This window comes from Hetaerina americana, unplaced genomic scaffold (genome assembly GCF_022747635.1).
Source record: "Hetaerina americana unplaced genomic scaffold, ioHetAmer1.1.p SCAF_82, whole genome shotgun sequence".
Taxonomy (NCBI): domain Eukaryota; kingdom Metazoa; phylum Arthropoda; class Insecta; order Odonata; family Calopterygidae; genus Hetaerina; species Hetaerina americana.
Window position 1 is genome coordinate 972,476 of NW_027287450.1, and position 18,273 is coordinate 990,748.

Here is an 18,273-nt window from a genome sequence, read left to right on the forward strand (position 1 = left end):
ACCAAGTTTACGATTGTCCATTAGCTACCATAGCCCAATAGTTACCATAATGAAATAATTACAGAAGTGATGGATTATGAATTACGATAATTACGTAAAATTTGTTGTCTCAGGCGTAACTTTATGGAATTTGCATAATATATTGAAGTGTAATGAAATAATTGACTTTATAATTCCACACACTTTGTGAAGTGTGGAAGTGAAAGTGTGTGGAATTACAAAGTCAAATATTTCATTACATTTCAATACGATAATTACGTGTTGGAGACAGGCAGGAAATGGTTTTATGAAGAAATAAAGAGACAAGGTAGATAACAGGATTGACTTGGGAATCTGCTTCAAAACAATTCTCTGGAGACCATTCTATGGGGGGGATTGTGAATTACGGACATTCTGAGAAAGCTGTCCTAATGAAAACGTTAATATCATAACGGGGTGGTCATTGCTCAAGACTTTTAAAGAGCATGCCCTAAAATAGCCTCCATCATATTTTAAGACATGTCCACATTCTCATAACGGGTCATTTGAGTGGTTGGACGATGTGGCCGACAATGGAGGCTGGGTCGGAAAAAGAAGCTGATACTAGCCTTCGATAGGACTCGAATCAAGCGGTCGTTCTTATGCACTATATTGACTCCTCATTTTCGCTTATGTCATCAGTTACAAATAAAAACTACACTATAGCTTTACATTTAAGATTCAAGGCACTTGAAGTACCGACAATTTACGAGTATTAATTGCTCACTGTGCCAAAGCTCGCTGACTACAAAAACAAGGATTTAATTTGAATTTTTTAATTTATTGAAAAATGTAGCATGACGCGGTAAAAATCACGTTCATGGCTTCCACACGGCTTTGTTTTGTAGACGGTTATGCTGATTTTTATGGAGAAGCAGTTCACTCATTTTCTCTTTTTATTTTATTAAATAAGATGACGTGATGCAGTATTCTAAGAGTAAAATATTTCGTAATTGACCGAGTCCCCCATTAGTATCTCCGGTCGGCGACCACACTAGGGTGTAGTACAACAGTCAAATTTGTACATTAATTTATCACCAGGACTTGGAATTAACGGCCATCTAGGGTATCTGGAAGGCCAACGGGTACAGAGGCAATAGTTTATAGAACGGGCTCAGATATTTCAGATGCACATGGACCGAAGAATGAGGTATCTGGAGCAGCAGCCGGGAGCTCATTCGCACTGGCTCCATGAATGGAAGTAGATAGATACGATAATATGGTAAAGTGCTGCGATGAGTGTGAAGATATTCTAGTAATACAATTGAAGGATCATTACGGTAAATACAGAAACGAATCTCACACAAGCTGTGGTTGTAAATGTACATGCCATCAACAGACTACGATGATGACGAAGTGAGGAGTTGTACGACGTCATCGCCAAAATAAAAAAGAAATAATGAGAGAAGGAAATCTAATCATGCATGAAGAATGGAATATAATCGTTGTAGAAAGACAAAAAGGAAAAGAGTCTTTAGGGAGACATAACATTAGGAAGAAAAATGAAAACGGATAAAAGTTTGTGGAATTCTGTGAATAATATTGTGATAATACTGTGAATTGGTATTATATGTAATAGCTTAATTTTATTTTTAATTTATCTTTTTTTTTTCTTGCTGATTAATGGCTGTAAATGGGATGGGGATTCACTTGTTTTGTCAAAGAGATTTGGGTTTTGAAGTCTGGTTTTATGTACTATCTTTTGCAATTATTTGGGACTTGTGTGCCACCTGACAATGTCTATTAGCACATGTGTACTTGTAATAATAATAATAGTAATAATAGTAATACAAATCAGTAGTGGAAAAGCACTCTTTCAGAACGACCCACGAAGACGATAAAGACGGAAGATGCCAAGGGATTCAATAAGATACCATATACTCTACACACTAGTGAATTATGAATTTGAAAATCAGGTTAAAAATCCTGGACAAAAATTTGGAAGAAAGAGTAAAATACAATGTATCAAGGACTAAAGACTAAATTACCGAAAGTAAAAAAAGAAATTAGCAAAAGAGTTAGAATATCCAGGGAAGAATGGAAAAAGAAGCTGGGAAAAGAACTGCAGCGGAATAATATCGGCGATGATGAGAAAGTAGGCTATGGCCTTTGGGTTGAAACTGATAAATTTATACGATAAGCCTTCGAGCTATGTGGTGGCATCAAACAACACTTCTATTGAGCACCTGCAAGCACTTGGCTCACTAACCCGTGAAAAGTACTGGGCCCCTTGAACGTTCCTAAATGCAATACTAAATTGGCAAAGCCCGTCAACTGTAACAAATGCTGTCTCTTCCCTATCGATTTTCTCAACCTCACACTGCCAGTATCTTGACACCATATCCTTTAAGGAGAAAGACTATCTCGATGCACCTGATAGCGTATCGAGAATGTTGTCCGTGTGAGGGAGGGGGTGAGCATCATCCCTCATCATCTCCTCAATGGTTCGTTGCACTTCCTCATCATTGGGCACAGGTAATCAATCACCTAGGAGGTTGCCGAGTGGTTGAAGAATCCCATGTCATTCATTGGGGTATTAAGATATATGTGCGTCCTTAGTCGAAGGATCCACGAGAGCATGTATCGGGGAACCCATCCGACACCATTTTCAGTTCCGCCTCTTCCAAATCACTGAATGCGGCGCCGACTTATTCATAGAGCGAGGCTGTAGGCGTCAGGTGAGCGCTCTCGAAACTAAAAGCCAAATTGTTGCATGCTTCCACATTTTCTCCATTTCACACACCCATTTCGCCCACTTATGAGTCTTCCAAAAGAGTCACAGTCACCGCCGATGGATTAAGGAAAGGTATCGCGGGACACTTCTCTTCATGAGGATTGCGTGCTGGAAACATGTCATACCGCTTGGAAAGGTTCTGATTCCGGCTGTTCCCCCTAATTTTCCTTTCAGCCCCTCATCCGTGGTCATCAAGCACTCCGCTAATGTTTCGTGAGAAGGAGAAAGAATATCGACCTCTTTCAAAGTCACATCGCTTTATAAATAACGTTTTTCCTCATTTGATAAGAAAGGCATAGCTTTTCCGGAAAGGAAATTGCAATTCCGGGAAAAATGTCCATCGCACGGATGCGTTCGCAGCACATTCCTCTATGGGAAAGTTATTTCTCTCCGATACTAGTCGCCACTTTTCCCCTCCCCATAAACCCTAATGGCTCTCCCGCATCTATTAATATCCAGGTGGTAATCCCCTAAACGCATCCTCTTGACAGGGCAACCGAATTGGACCACACTGCGCGCACTGCAGCATCCTAGCGCCTGTTCCAACGCCCGCCATTGCTGCTGCAGGATCCCACGACTTCAAAGGTGGAGGACGGGCTTCGCCGATGCTCTCCACGGCGCCCCTTCCTTTCTCGTGACCGGCCGAGAAGATTACCACCTCTTCGGCATCTCCTCTGAAAGGAAGGTGAGGGCGTTAGGCTCTCAAGTGTCACCCCTTTCACCGCATATCCAACAACCCCCCGCGGATTTCAGAATATATTTCCTTTCCTCGATAGCTCAAGTGGTTACAGCATCCGCCCGGCAAGTCGAAAGGTCCATGGTTCAAGCCCCGGTCAATGAAATATTATTACACCAGTGATCTGACCGATTCCGCCTTGCCCACCTCCCCTGTGTTCTTCCTTTCTGTGTGTTCCTATCCCTTTTCCTTAAATCTATTTCCATGCGAATAAATATTTGTCCGCCGTGTGGCGGGATTCCATGTTCGAATGTGTATATGTATATAAATATATATATATATATATATATATATATATATATATATATATATATATATATATATATATATATATACCTGTATATATATACAAACACACATATATATACACGCACAGATATATACATATACACATTCGAACATTTGTGTTTCTGTTTATATACATATATTTATATGTATATATATATATATATATTTATAAAGTGGGTCGCGGTAGTCCAGGGGGTAGAGCGTTGGACTACTGACCGGAGGGTCCAGGGTTCAATTCCCGGGCACTCGGGGCACCTGCAGCTCCACCCAAGCTCTGTGATTTTTGGGTACCAGATCTTCCTAGGAAACCATAACCGGCACAGGGAAAGGAACTGTCCCCCCTACCTTGATGTGTGAATTTCACGCGCCGTACAGGGCTTAGTACTAGGTGAACTCTACCATCACCTACCAAACCGACCTTCGGGTTGATTACTGTGTTTATGGCTTATATATATATATATATATATATATATATATATATATATATATATACATATATATATATACACATATATATATATATATATATATATATATATATATATATATACATATATATTTTTTTTAAGGTAATCTACCGGTTAAGGTAGGTTTTTGGATGGACACAACTACCAAACAAATATTTTATTACTCCTAACAAAACACAAAATTCATCATCCTACTCAATATCAGGTCCCTCTTCATCTCCGAGTACTTTATTCCTCCCTTCATCCCGTCCAACATCCCTATCCTGTTCCTTCCCTTGCCTCTTTTGCCCAAAATTCTACCTTCTATCACAGTCTTCAACATCCCACTGCCGGTCAACACCCCCTTCATCCACTTTTCCTGCCTCCATAGGATTTCCCCCAACAAACCCCTCTCTTCGCCACCATACCAAGTACTTCCTCACTTGTTTTCTTCTCTGTCCATTTCACCTTCTCCATTCTTCTCCACACCCACATTTCAAAAGCCTCCAATCTACATCTATCCTACTGCTTCAATGACCACGTTTCCGCACCGTACATAGCTACGCTCCATATCAAAGTTTTTACGAGTCTTTTCTTAACATCCTTACTCAAAGTCCCTGTCATCAACTCCCTCCTCCTTGTGAAAGCCTCTTTGCCTAGCGCAATTCTTCTCCTTACGTCCCTACTACTTTGACCGTGTTGGTCCAAAACACTACCGAGATACGTAAACTGTTCTACCTGCTCTAGTTTTTGCCCTCCTACTTTAATGTTAAGCTTAGCCTTTTTCTTTCTAGAAAATCGCATAACCTTTGTTTTATTAATATTGATTCTCATCCCATACCTGTCGCACTGAATTTCGAACACACTCAGCAACGCTTACAACCCTTTGGCTCACTGACAAACTAAAGCTTGGTCATCAGCAAACCTAACTGATTTTACGATTTCCCCGCCCACTTTCATTCCTACCTCGAGTTCTTCCCATGCCTCTTTGATCATTTCCTCTGCATACAGGTTGAACAGCAACGGTGATAATGGGCAACCCTGCCTTACACCCCTTCCTAACACTGCCCATCCTGACTCCCCGTTTCCCACCCGCACCTGAGCAGTCTGAGACATGTACAGGTTGCGGATTAGTCTCCTTTCCCTCCAATCTATTCCTATTTTCTGCAATATACTCATTAGTTTTTCCCAATTCACTCTATCAAACGCTTTTTCAAAATCTACGAAACAGGCAAATACCTCCTGGTTGTGTTCTATATTCCTCTCGATTAATAATCTCATTACTGCAATGGCCTCACGCGTACCTCTCCCCTTCCTAAACCCAAACTGATCATCCCCTAAGTAATCATTTGCCCTACCCTCTATCCTTTTGTTTATGATCCTGAGAACAACCTTAGCTGCGTGGGATATCAAACTAATTGTCCTATAGTCCTCACATGACGTGGCCTTTACCTTTTTCGGAATCGGAACTAAAACTGATCTCACAAAGTCTTCCGGCCAGATTCCCTCCTCATAAATACTACGGATCAGCCCATATAGCCTCTTCCTGCCACATTTTTCTAAGCATTTTAAAAGTTCCACGGGAATGTTATCTACCCCCACGGCCTTATTTAGTTTCATCTCCCTTAATGCCCTTTCTATCTCATTGTCTAGTATGCCTGGACCTAAGCTGTCTTCCTCTACGTCATTTTCTTTTTCAATGTCTAACTTTGTTGGTCTAAGCTGCTTACTATACAGTTCTTCTATATACTCCTTCCATCTCTCTTGGATCTTTCCTGCGTCAACTATTACCTTACCCGCCTTATCCCTAACTGTTAGCATAGCTCTTCCTTTCTTACTTCCCGATAACGATTTAACTTTGCTGTACAGCGCACCGATTTCACCCTTCCTCTGCAGACTTTCCATATCATATATATATATATATATATATATATATATATATATATATATATATATATATATATATATATATATATATTATTTATTTATTTATTTATCTGATGCAGAGTAGGATATTGGATTTTGTATTTTGTTAGGAATCTCAAAATATTTATTTAGTAGCTGTGTCCATCCAAAAACCTACCTTAGAAACAAAAAAAAAATATATATATATAGTATATATATATGAATACATATCTGGGTGGCCCAAACATTTAAACCGCCCGGGCTGAACCAAGCCCTTTCAATGCATCATATGGCTGCCTGCATATCCCCTCCACCCCCTTGTTCATTTCCTATTGGTCCCTTACCTCTCCTTCCCCCACCTCTCCCCCGCACATCTCCGCTCTTCCCCGAGAACGCCATTCTGAAGACAGCCGAGCTGTCGAAACGTCAAATGACATATTGTGAGCGTCCTTTCTTTGTGTCTCTATATTCAAAAAATCTACATCAGCGTTTTTCTATATTTGTGCGTCGCCGAAGAGCGTTCCATTTCAAAGATATATATATATATAAATAAATATATATATATATGTATATATATATATATATATATTTATATATATATATATATATATATATATAGCGTTCCATTTCAAAGATATATATATAAATATATATATATATATATATATATATATATATATATATATATTTATATATATATATATATATATCTTTGAAATGGAACGCTCTTCGGCGACGCACAAATATAGAAAAACGCTGATGTAGATTTTTATATATTTATATATATATATTTTATTTTATATATATATATATACATGCGAGTATACAGGTATGTATACTGATATTTCCTCCAAGAGTACATTATTTTAAAAACAAGAATCCACATTTTAGAAAAAGTGATCATTAATCAGAAAAAATATAAATCCTTACTTTTGAAACTTCTCGGTCAAATATTATCTATTTCAATACTGCATATAGTTCAACAGCTGTTTAGGTGATACTTTTTTATTATTTTTGTTAAAATTTACCACCTTTTCGGGAAGAAAAGTTTTGAATATCAATGACATAGAAGTGTTCCCAACCGCAGCGGAAGTTTGGTCAAATTAAATATCATTACAATTTATTTAGGCTCCTATAAATCAGTAGAATTTTTATTATTCTTACGAGTGAATAGATTTTCGATTTTGCGTGTCATAAAATTGCCACGTAACATCAGAGCAATGGCCATTTTTCTTCATGAATCCATATTTAGTCATTGCGCTTTACTATGCAGACAGGCGGTGACAACGTTTGAGAATGACCATTTCGCAAGATCATCGTGTAAGAACAATCACGTATGATTTTAGAGAAAATTATGCAGTAAATAATTTGGCTACCTCAAACTAGTTCACCCCAGTTTTCATATAATATAATATAATATAAGGAATACCCTTCCTTATATGATACTATTTTTAATCGAAATTTTTGATGAAGAAATTGATATTACAAGACTATAAAAATAATACGGTGAGGATGATAGTCAATGTTTATCTAATTCGGTGATGGAATAAAAAATGTTTGTTTGAGAAATCAAAGTAAAGATGAAAAAAGGGCATTTTTAAGCCCATATTACTCTAATCTGAGAATTTTTTTCTATATATTTTAAAACATTGTTCCCTCGACTGAACTGAACATTGTTAAGTAAATCAAGAAGACTTTATTTTCTGAAACACAACTTCTTAGGGAAAAAATTGGTGCAGTCACCCGAGTGATTTCACGAATGATGCAATTAACTTGGCAAGAGTATTCCACTTTCCCTGCTCCAAGATTGATGTATTGTGCTCGAGCCGAGTGACACCGCGAAAGCAACGCGTGTGCCAATTGCATTCCGAGCAAAAACAAGCACGCGGCGTAAATGAAAAGACATAACTGCCCTCGATGGAAACGCTCTAGCTTGCGGGGGAGTGGTTTGGCGGGGCGGGGGGGAGGGGAGGCGAGGGTCAATCGCCAACACAAACATACCCGAATCACTGGATAATAATGTCTTCCCTCCTCCTCGCTGCCCTCCTCGGCTGGATCGCTCCCATCACCGCTCCCATGATCCTCCAGCGAATCGACTTTCGCCTCATCCGAGACATCGTAGTCCTTGCAGAAGCGTGTCACGAAACCAGCCTTCGAGACGTAGTCCGTGTACTCGGCGGCGGAGAACTTGATCACGGCTGCCGTGATCTGGTACTGGATGAGGCCGGCGAGCGCGAAAGCGATTGCCAGGAGCGCAGTGAGAAGGAATCCAGCAGCCATGTCCCCCCTGTGCGAAATAGATCAAGGCCGAGATAGCGCGGTTAAAATAGACCTGTCATCAGCGCCGTTTGGTCTTCGAGAGGGAAAGTCTAATTCGGAGTAGGGTGACAATAATTGCTCCTTCGTAACTTTCATTATCCCGCCGCGGACCGCGGGGTTAGAAGAAGGGGTCCCGGGAAGCGAAGGGGCGAGCGTGAGGAAGGTGGAGCGAAACACGGGCTCTCGCGCGGCCCCCGTGACAGAGACGAGCGAGCGAGTACCGCGCGTGTGGATAGGTGGCTCCCGCGCCCCGGGTTGACGAGGGCGATGTCACGGCCGCGCTGCGTTGCAACTGGCGCCAGTCACCCGGCACGCGTGCGGCGAGCGAGACACCCACCCGTCAGGGAGAGTGAGCGGGGGCAGGCGGGCGTCGGTGCGGCTCTCTTGTCAGGGCCCCCGCGCGCACGCGACGCCTTGGGCGATGCCGCGCGCAAATGGAACGACCGGCTTGCCGCCGTGCACAGGCATCCGCTCGCTCGGCGGCGGGAAATAGGTCACAGTTCGCTCCACTTAGTCGTGTATTTCATAGTTGAAAGGAGTCGTTAAGTCGCTCCGCGAGCGGGTGACTGTAATGAACGTAGGCCAAAAAAGTTGAAATGGCAGTCAAGGCGTTCCGTGAGGGAAGGCTCGCCCTCCCTCGACCGTCTCGTGAGGCGTCCAATGCTCACGAACTCCTGAGAAATGTGAGAGCGGCACGTGATACCATTCAAAAAGGCTTTACAAGTCGTGTTTGCTTCTTCGTGATTCAAATTTTATCCAAGAGAACCAATGAGAAAACACATGTGAATGTCAAGGTCGGCGTGAAAGACTTAGTAATACTTTTTAATGCTGACCGTCTCGCTACGCAGCGGATGATCAACGGACGCTCGCCAGCGCCTTCTCTGTTTGTTTTGAGGCTCTCTTCTCGGATGCCTTCACCTCTCTATACTTATATACATATATCCATATTATACTGTACGTATACCATTCGAGTCCTCCCTTGGAATCTCCTCTCATCCATTACTCCTACTGTTATTGTCTTCGGTAACCTTGGAACCCGTCTAATATGTTTGTTTTTTCTTTGAAGCGTTTTGAAACAATTTCTTCCGCCTCCTGTTCTTTGAATGTCTTTTTTATTTAGTCATCCCGTCAATGTTATCTTTATCATTTTTATGTAGTAACAATTATAGTTAGGGACCGTGGCTGGAACCACTGTTTCTTGGAGGGAGGAGAATAGAAATGGTGCGAATGAGTCACGTTTCAAGCCGGAGTGAAACGAAACTCGTTTCCCTTCGTTCGCACGAAATGAGGGAAATGGGGGAAGAGCCAATAAGGGGGTGGCCTCAATAAGTGTCTGACGAGCATTATCACTCGCGAAGTTGCTTTTACTCCAATGAAATTAAAGTAATTCGCGGAAATCGCATATCTTATTGCTCACAACTTCGCATTAATCCAACGCGTTTAAAAAGTAAGCATTGTTTAATGTATGTTTCTGAACTTTCTGGATAGACGATTACGAACGACTTTACACTTCGGTTCTCGAAGTTCAACGAACGGCAGGAGCAATGCAGCTAAGTTCTTTCACTGCGTCAGTATTCACCATTCTCAATTTGGTGCTCCGTTAAACTGTTCGAAGAGGAATCACATGGTTCGACCACTATGAAACCTATAGCATTTTCAAATGGGCTTAGTTTCATCACGGAGTAGGAGTTGAGTTTCGGCCAAGAGAGTAGTTTCGTCTCTGGTGTCGTCACTTCGCCCTTGAGTCTCCTTCCGCCGGTTTCGCTCCATTTAATTTTGTTTTTTCATTTCGCTCCTTAACGTGAAACTATTGACATTTTGACTAGGTTTTACTTCCGTCTCTTCTTTTCTTTTGTACCATCCTTGTTTCTGGTTGACAAAGCAAACCTCTCAAAGGCACGCGAAAATATCCATCGTTTTTCATTCACTCATGTATCCTGACGAAATCAATCAGGTACAAGAAAAACCATATACATGATATTTTGATATTATTCCTAATCAATTATCAATGATTTAGATTTAGAAATTAATATTATTGTAGATTACAATTTAAAAGCATGCATGTTTAATGATTCGCAAAATGTAATGCCCTAACACTTAGGTTTGTCACAAACAAAATAAAAAGCTTCTCAGAAAACTCAATCTAGTAAAATGTTGCCTGCAAACACCCTTCATGACGTGTCCTTTCGGGGTAGGCTAACTCGAAAAAAATCACTTTAAGTTATTTAAGGGAACATCCTCTCTTTCACTCGTATCCTCCACTTTGCCCTGTCCCTGCATGCTTCTTTCTGCTTTGTCAGATTCACAAATTGCGTCATACTCTCTAATGCCATTCTCGAGACTTCGGCCATTCATTCTTCGGCCAACCTTTCCTCGTGTTGAGAGAATCTTCGACTATATTCACTCATGATACGTATTCTCAGCCCAACCCTTCCTTTCTCTCGGAATATTCGCTCTTCTTTGAACATATTTTTGTTTTGAGTAAATCTATTATCAGCCATTCCCGCAATGCAAAAAACAGCTTAGCAAACTAATTTCATCATTAATGCAACTTAAAAAACTTGGTTCTGTTCCAAGCCAAAATTTCTGTATAAATATGCCGACCAAGGTTTTAGTGCCACCTCGTTATCATTGCTACAATGCAGAATTTAATTTACTTGATAACTGCCTCAATGGTCTTACATAGAGTCATTAAGTGACTTGGAAAAAATGGACTACGAGCTATGCCTCACGTTCATCTTGTCTTCTTACAAAAACTCATTAGCTTTTCACTCTCGCTACTGCACTATACGAGCTATGATTTCCCCACGTGCACCTCCACTCTCATATCAGCTGTGATTAATCCTCCTGATTTAATTCCAAAAGTCTGCTTTGGGCCGTATCATTGCACTCGTGCCTAAAATTTCTAGCTTGCTTGTAAATAATTTCACACGCGGGTTTTTCATTCCTTTGCAGGCCAGAATTGAAGTAACACTTATGGTTTCATACTAAGCAGTTCATCGCACTTTGCACACGCTTTATGCTCTCTCTTCCTCTTGTCCCTAATAATTCCCTCCCAAGATCAAAAGGTGGGAACTAGCTCAACTCGCAAATATTTAACTGGAGTGTGTTCCGACGATTTCGGATAATATTTAATCAATAAAAGTGAAAACGAGGTTACTGAGCCGCTGATCCTTAGGATATTAACGTGATGGTTTCCCTGAGGATACCGCATAGTAGTACCGCAGCCGTTGAAGTGATTTTTTCCACGCTTGCAGTTAAATGTGAGTTCCTTTATCGACCTCAGTGGTTGAGACCTTCACTCGTGTCCAGCGGAGGTGTCGCCCTCTCCTCGGACTTTTTGTCGATCTACTGGATGACGGGATTAAATCCCCAAGTCACGACACTGTCATAGGCTTTCGTAGTATTTCAAGTCCTACCGAAACACGGCTACACTCTCCTGACACCGCCGCTTATCATCCACGACACACTTTTAACAGATTGCACTCGCTCGTTCCGCAGCCGAACTATATACGCATTCAAATGTCGACCCAGCCCGAGTCCGTTGCTTGATTCCATACCTCACAACCATTAACTCCAAACAATAATAGACATTCGGGAAGAAATTTTCGTTATGATTTGGAAAAATATAATTTTTCGATTTCCCCCTTCATATAGCAAAGAAATGTTTCCAGGGGCATATTCTTAAACCTTTTCATAAATCCAATAAAATCTACCGGACATTTTAGTTTTATGTGATATTGCCCCGTACCCTTCGCCAATACAAAATGCAGTTGCATCGCTGGCGGTGATAAGAAATACGGATTTCTGCTGATAAAAATCTAATATCTCCAAAGCTATGCACAAAGCTTTCTAATGTAATCGACGGAAAATATCTTTTGATTCGCAGTGTAGTCTTCATTGGGGTCCGAGATCATGGAGGTTCGCAAAATACAGGAGAAAAACGAGTGCAGAAACCGTGAAGTAGTGGTTGAGATGATTGTAAGAACGTAAGCTCGTCATTTGGGCACTTATCCATATTAAATCACGCTGTACTTAAATAAATAATTTTCCTTAAAATGTCCTCGGAATAAATAAATGAACATGATGGTATTTTAAAAATCTATTTCCCCTAAAATTTGACTCGATTAGTTAAATATTTTTATTGATGAATTCAGGAATAAGGCATTCAGGGCACATTAAATTAACTTCACGTATTATATACGCGTACTCCTACATAAATGGTACCCTAAAAGGCGAGTAACAGGAAGTGAATAAAAACCAGAAATGCGACCTCAAAAAGTTTTACTCAATTTTAAATCTAAATATATATTGGACCTAATTAAACTAATAGAGATAATGAAAACTGCAACTATACACGCTACAAAATCTAAGAGAATATACTTCACTGCGAGTACGAGAGGAACAGGCAGTAATGGCAATAAACTCAGATTTGATAAATAATAGCAACACACTAGGCTACTTGAAGTGAAAAAAGAAAAATACATTTCCCACCCAGCGCGGTGTGCTACTAAGATACAGGGACTTATACTGATCCTTTATCATTCGAGAGAAAAATAATATTTTGAATCCAACTGTTCTACAGTTAATCTCTCTAAATATTTTGCCTTGATCTCTTCTATCGTAGTGCGAAAAGATTAATTGCATATAATTTCAACGTCGTCGCTAAAGAAGCCTGCTAGATGAACTGAGAACACCATAATATCTAAGTTTGTGCAATTATTTCTCGTGAGGAACATTTTCGGAGGTTAAATTTTAATCTGAAATTGCAGCACATACATTACGTAAGTATTCCCTTCCCCCGATTACAGGATGTCATAAATAAAAATATCCAGTGGGGTTTCGCACGATCTGCTTTGCCTTAACCATTACAGCTTTCGACAGAATACGTTCCCACTCTCAAACAAGGCATTCTACATCCGACAATGAATTTTTGTAAGAGTATAGGTCACTAAGAGTTTGAAAATGAAATGTTTCCCGCAGCGCGGTCGTTATTATCATCACGTGTCGTTAGCGGATAAAAGGGAACCTCCAATCTGTCGGCTCTGTAGCTAATCTCTCTAATTTTCCCGTAATGACCTCTCCTGTTTGCAGTGCGTTGAGAATGATATTTACAACAACACCGCTAAAGAGACCGGCTTCCAATTTATGACATAGATTTAATCCGTAATTTGACCTTCGCTCCACGAGTGAATACCAATTTATTTCCTCTAATAACCTAGATTCTGAACACAGTTTATCGTAAGAACGTTTCCCAACGCAGGCTCCTCTTGGCTACATGCAATCAAACTGGATTCTTAAGTATCGCATATTCTATCAGCATATTCTAAATTAGGCCTAACTAGCGAAAGACATAATAGCTATTTACCTCTCGCCACATTTCCCCAACAACCTTCCACTAAAATCTTACCTGTTTTACTCAGATTCCAGGTTAATGTTTCACCAAGCAAAGATCGTTGAAAAGGGTAATAACAAAGTACTTAATTGAATCTACTTTAGCTTTTTCTATATTTCTCATACCGTAGGCATTATAAATAAAAACAGTCCGGTTCCAAAAACCTAGATACATACGAGGGTCATCCGGAAAGTAGTACCCGTTCGTGCCGCATGAAGTGCTGACGACGCGAGTAGCCGCTGGACGAGGTCAGATAGCTTCAGTCTGCCTTCTCTGAGCCAAGTTGCGTGACGTTGCCTGTGTTGTTTCTGTGATTGTTTACAATGTTTAAAAAAATTGAGAACGCCGCCAGTTGTGAAGTGAGGGCAGTGATTAAATTCCTCAATGCAAGAAACGTTCGCCCATGTGATATTCATCGCCAATTAAAGGAGGTGTATGGAGACAATGTAATGGACGAGTCGTCTGTTCGGCGGTGGTGTCGCAACTTCAACATGGGGAGGGGGAACACACACGACGATGAGCGTTCGGAGAGACCGTCTGTCATTACAGACCAACTGGTGAGCTCAGTTGACGAATTCGTGAGGAACGATCGGCGCGTCACAATTGATGACATCTGTGAGCATTTTCCCAATGTTTCTCGAACAATTGTTCATGAAATTGTTAAACACCATCTGCATTATGCAAAAATTTGTGCAAGATGGGTCCCTCGCGTATCTCAATGAGCTGGCAGCGAAGGACTATGCAGCAGGAATAAAGAAACTTGTCACACGTTATGACAAATGCCTTAATTTGCTTGGAGATTATGTTGAGAAGTAGTTTAAAGTATCCTCTTTCAAATAAAATTTTTTATGTTTGTTAATATTTACTTTTGTGTCTTTATTTCACGAACGGGTACTACTTTCCGGATGACCCTCGTATTTTAAATATACCCCACAGCCGCAAGGGCGTGCGGCGGAGGGCCATACGTACATTACTATTATTTAAAAACACGCATTTAAATATATATACATATATGTGTATAAATATATATATATATATACATACATATATTTATATATATATACATATACATATATATATATATATATATATATATATATATATAATATTGGGACGGCACAATAGAACACAAATAAAAAAGTAACATTTAAAAGGACCCTCACACGGTAAGTTGTTTGAGCTTTCGGCCTTCTCCGAGGCCTTCTTCAAGAGTCTTACTTGAAGAAGGCCTCGGAGAAGGGCGAAAGCTCAAAACATTTACCGTGCGAGGGTCCTTTTAAATGTTAATATTTTATTTGTGTTCTATTGTGCTGTCCCAATAGTATACTGATCGTGTGAGTGTTTCTGTATCATCGATATATATATATATGTGTAAGTCGCGATAGTCCAGGGAGTAGAGCGTGGGACTGCTGATCGGAAGGTCCCGGGTTCAACTCCCGGGCAAATCTTTGAGCACCTGCAGCTCCACCCAAGTTAAAGTGATTTTTCAGGTACCAGGCCTTCCTGGGAAACCATAACCGGCACAGGGAAAGGAACTGGCCCCCCTACCCTGATGTGTGAATTTCACACGCCGTCGGGCTTAGTACTGGGTGAACTCTACCATCACCTACTAAACCGACCTTCGGGTTTATTACTGTGTATATGGTTTATATACATGTATAAATATATTAATAATATAAATGACATATAAGAAATATATTTATATATATAAATGAAAAATAAAATATAATTTATATAAATATAAATATATATATATATATATATATATATATATATATATATATATATATATATATATATATATACAAATATATATATACATGTATAAATGTATAAATATATATATACCATATATATAAATATATATACATACCATAAACACAGTAATCAACCCGAAGGTCGGTTTGGTAGGTGAAGGCAGAGTGCACCCAGAACTAAGCACTACGGCGTGTGAAATTCACACATCAGGGTAGGGGGGCCAGTTCCTTTCCCTGTGCCGGTTATGGTTTCCCAGGAAGGCCTGGTACCTGAAAAATCACTTTAACTTGGGTGGAGCTGCAGGTGCTCAAAGATTTGCCCGGGAGTTGAACCCGGGACCTTCCGATCAGCAGTCCCACGCTCTACTCCCTGGACTATCGCGACTTACACATATATATATATATCGATGATACAGAAACACTCACACGATCAGTATACTATTGGGACAGCACAATAGAACACAAATAAAATATTAACATTTAAAAGGACCCTCGCACGGTAAATGTTTTGAGCTTTCGCCCTTCTCCGAGGCCTTCTTCAAGTAAGACTCTTGAAGAAGGCCTCGGAGAAGGCCGAAAGCTCAAACAACTTACCGTGTGAGGGTCCTTTTAAATGTTACTTTTTTATTTGTGTTCTATTGTGCCGTCCCAATATTATATATATATATATATATATATATATATATATGTATATGTATATATATATAAATATATGTATGTATATATATATATATATTTATACACATATATGTATATATATTTAAATGCGTGTTTTTAAATAATAGTAATGTACGTATGGCCCTCCGCCGCACGCCCTTGCGGCTGTGGGGTATATTTAAAATACGAGGGTCATCCGGAAAGTAGTACCCGTTCGTGAAATAAAGACACAAAAGTAAATATTAACAAACATAAAAAATTTTATTTGAAAGAGGATACTTTAAACTACTTCTCAACATAATCTCCAAGCAAATTAAGGCATTTGTCATAACGTGTGACAAGTTTCTGTATTCCTGCTGCATAGTCCTTCGCCGCCAGCTCATTGAGATACGCGAGGGACCCATCTTGCACAAATTTTTGCATAATGCAGATGGTGTTTAACAATTTCATGAACAATTGTTCGAGAAACATTGGGAAAATGCTCACAGATGTCATCAATTGTGACGCGCCGATCGTTCCTCACGAATTCGTCAACTGAGCTCACCAGTTGGTCTGTAATGACAGACGGTCTCTCCGAACGCTCATCGTCGTGTGTGTTCCCCCTCCCCATGTTGAAGTTGCGACACCACCGCCGAACAGACGACTCGTCCATTACATTGTCTCCATACACCTCCTTTAATTGGCGATGAATATCACATGGGCGAACGTTTCTTGCATTGAGGAATTTAATCACTGCCCTCACTTCACAACTGGCGACGGTGCATCAGGGTAGGGGGGCCAGTTCCTTTCCCTGTGCCGGTTATGGTTTCCCAGGAAGATCTGGTACCCGAAAAGTCATATAGCTTGGGTGGAGCTGGAGGTGCCCAGAGTGCCTTGCCCGGGAATCGAACCCGGGTCCCTCCGGCCAGCAGTCCAACGCTCTACTCCCTGGATTACCGCGACTTGCACACACACGTATATATATATATATATATATATATACATATATACATGTGTATGTGTGTATATATATGTGTATATATATACATATATATATACATATATATACATATATGTATATATATACATATATGTATATGTATACATATATATATATATATATATATATATATATATATATATAAAAACACACAAATATATATTAGTTCCAATAAAAAAATACATAACTATACAAGATATATCATGTGATAATGGACAGACTAATTCATAAAATCGCTGTTTTAATACATTCGGCCACCCGCGTTCGATTGATTGCCTTCCTTGTGAGGGAAATTTGAGTACTTGAATCTGTCGGCGATGGTGCTATATCTCTTATTTTATTGACTTTGCTGCACTATTCGTCAGCTAATGTCATATTTATCTATAGAACTACTGATTAGTTAACCAATTCGTCGTGGCCAAATGAGCCCACTTTACCGTTAAACGCAGTGTCGATGACGTCAAAGTAAAGTAGGTGTACCAGAGTCCCGAAGACACCTCATTGGGGAACACCTGATGTCTCAAGCTTTTGCGATGCGGCGGTTTGCGGGGTACTATGCAGATGTAGAAGCGATCTCGACTCCAATGACCTACCTCCACCAAATCAATTGCTCAAAATGTCTTCATCTACATAGTGCCCCGTAAGCCGCCACAAGGGCATGTGGCGAGGAAAGTTAGGTTACCACCCGTAAAAGAGAATAAAACGGCATGCAAAACCCACAAATTCATGCCAATCTACACCCATAAAGGCGTATATATTCATGCAAAAACTTTTATAACTTACGCGCATGTAAATGCATATACTATCAACTAGCATACACATGCACCTACGAATACACTTACGTCTACGCAACGTTTAATCTTATCCTCACTTGTAAAGTGAATGCCTTTAATATGTCTACAGTGACTTTGGTTTCTGACTATTATGATTCCTGATTGTCCAGGGAAAGACCGAGTTGTTATATCTATCTGTACTGGAATATATCTCCCATATCATATCTCTGTGGTATGATCTACCAAAGTAGTGCGGGGCCATAATA

General features: G+C 40.1%; 1 protein-coding gene across 3 annotated transcripts in view; it reads right to left on the minus strand.

Moving 5' to 3' along the window:
• LOC139698330 (sialin-like) overlaps positions 1-18,273 on the minus strand; it is a 122,478-nt gene that overhangs the window by 100,493 nt on the left and 3,712 nt on the right. For 2 of the 3 annotated variants that reach the window (XM_071597235.1, XM_071597233.1), the window contains exon 2: positions 8,129-8,414. In XM_071597235.1, the coding sequence (XP_071453336.1) occupies positions 8,129-8,407 (279 nt within the window). In that variant the 5' untranslated portion in view covers positions 8,408-8,414. Of the gene's footprint in view, positions 1-8,128; positions 8,614-18,273 lie in introns of those variants that run through there. The other variant, XM_071597234.1, reaches the window with a different exon arrangement.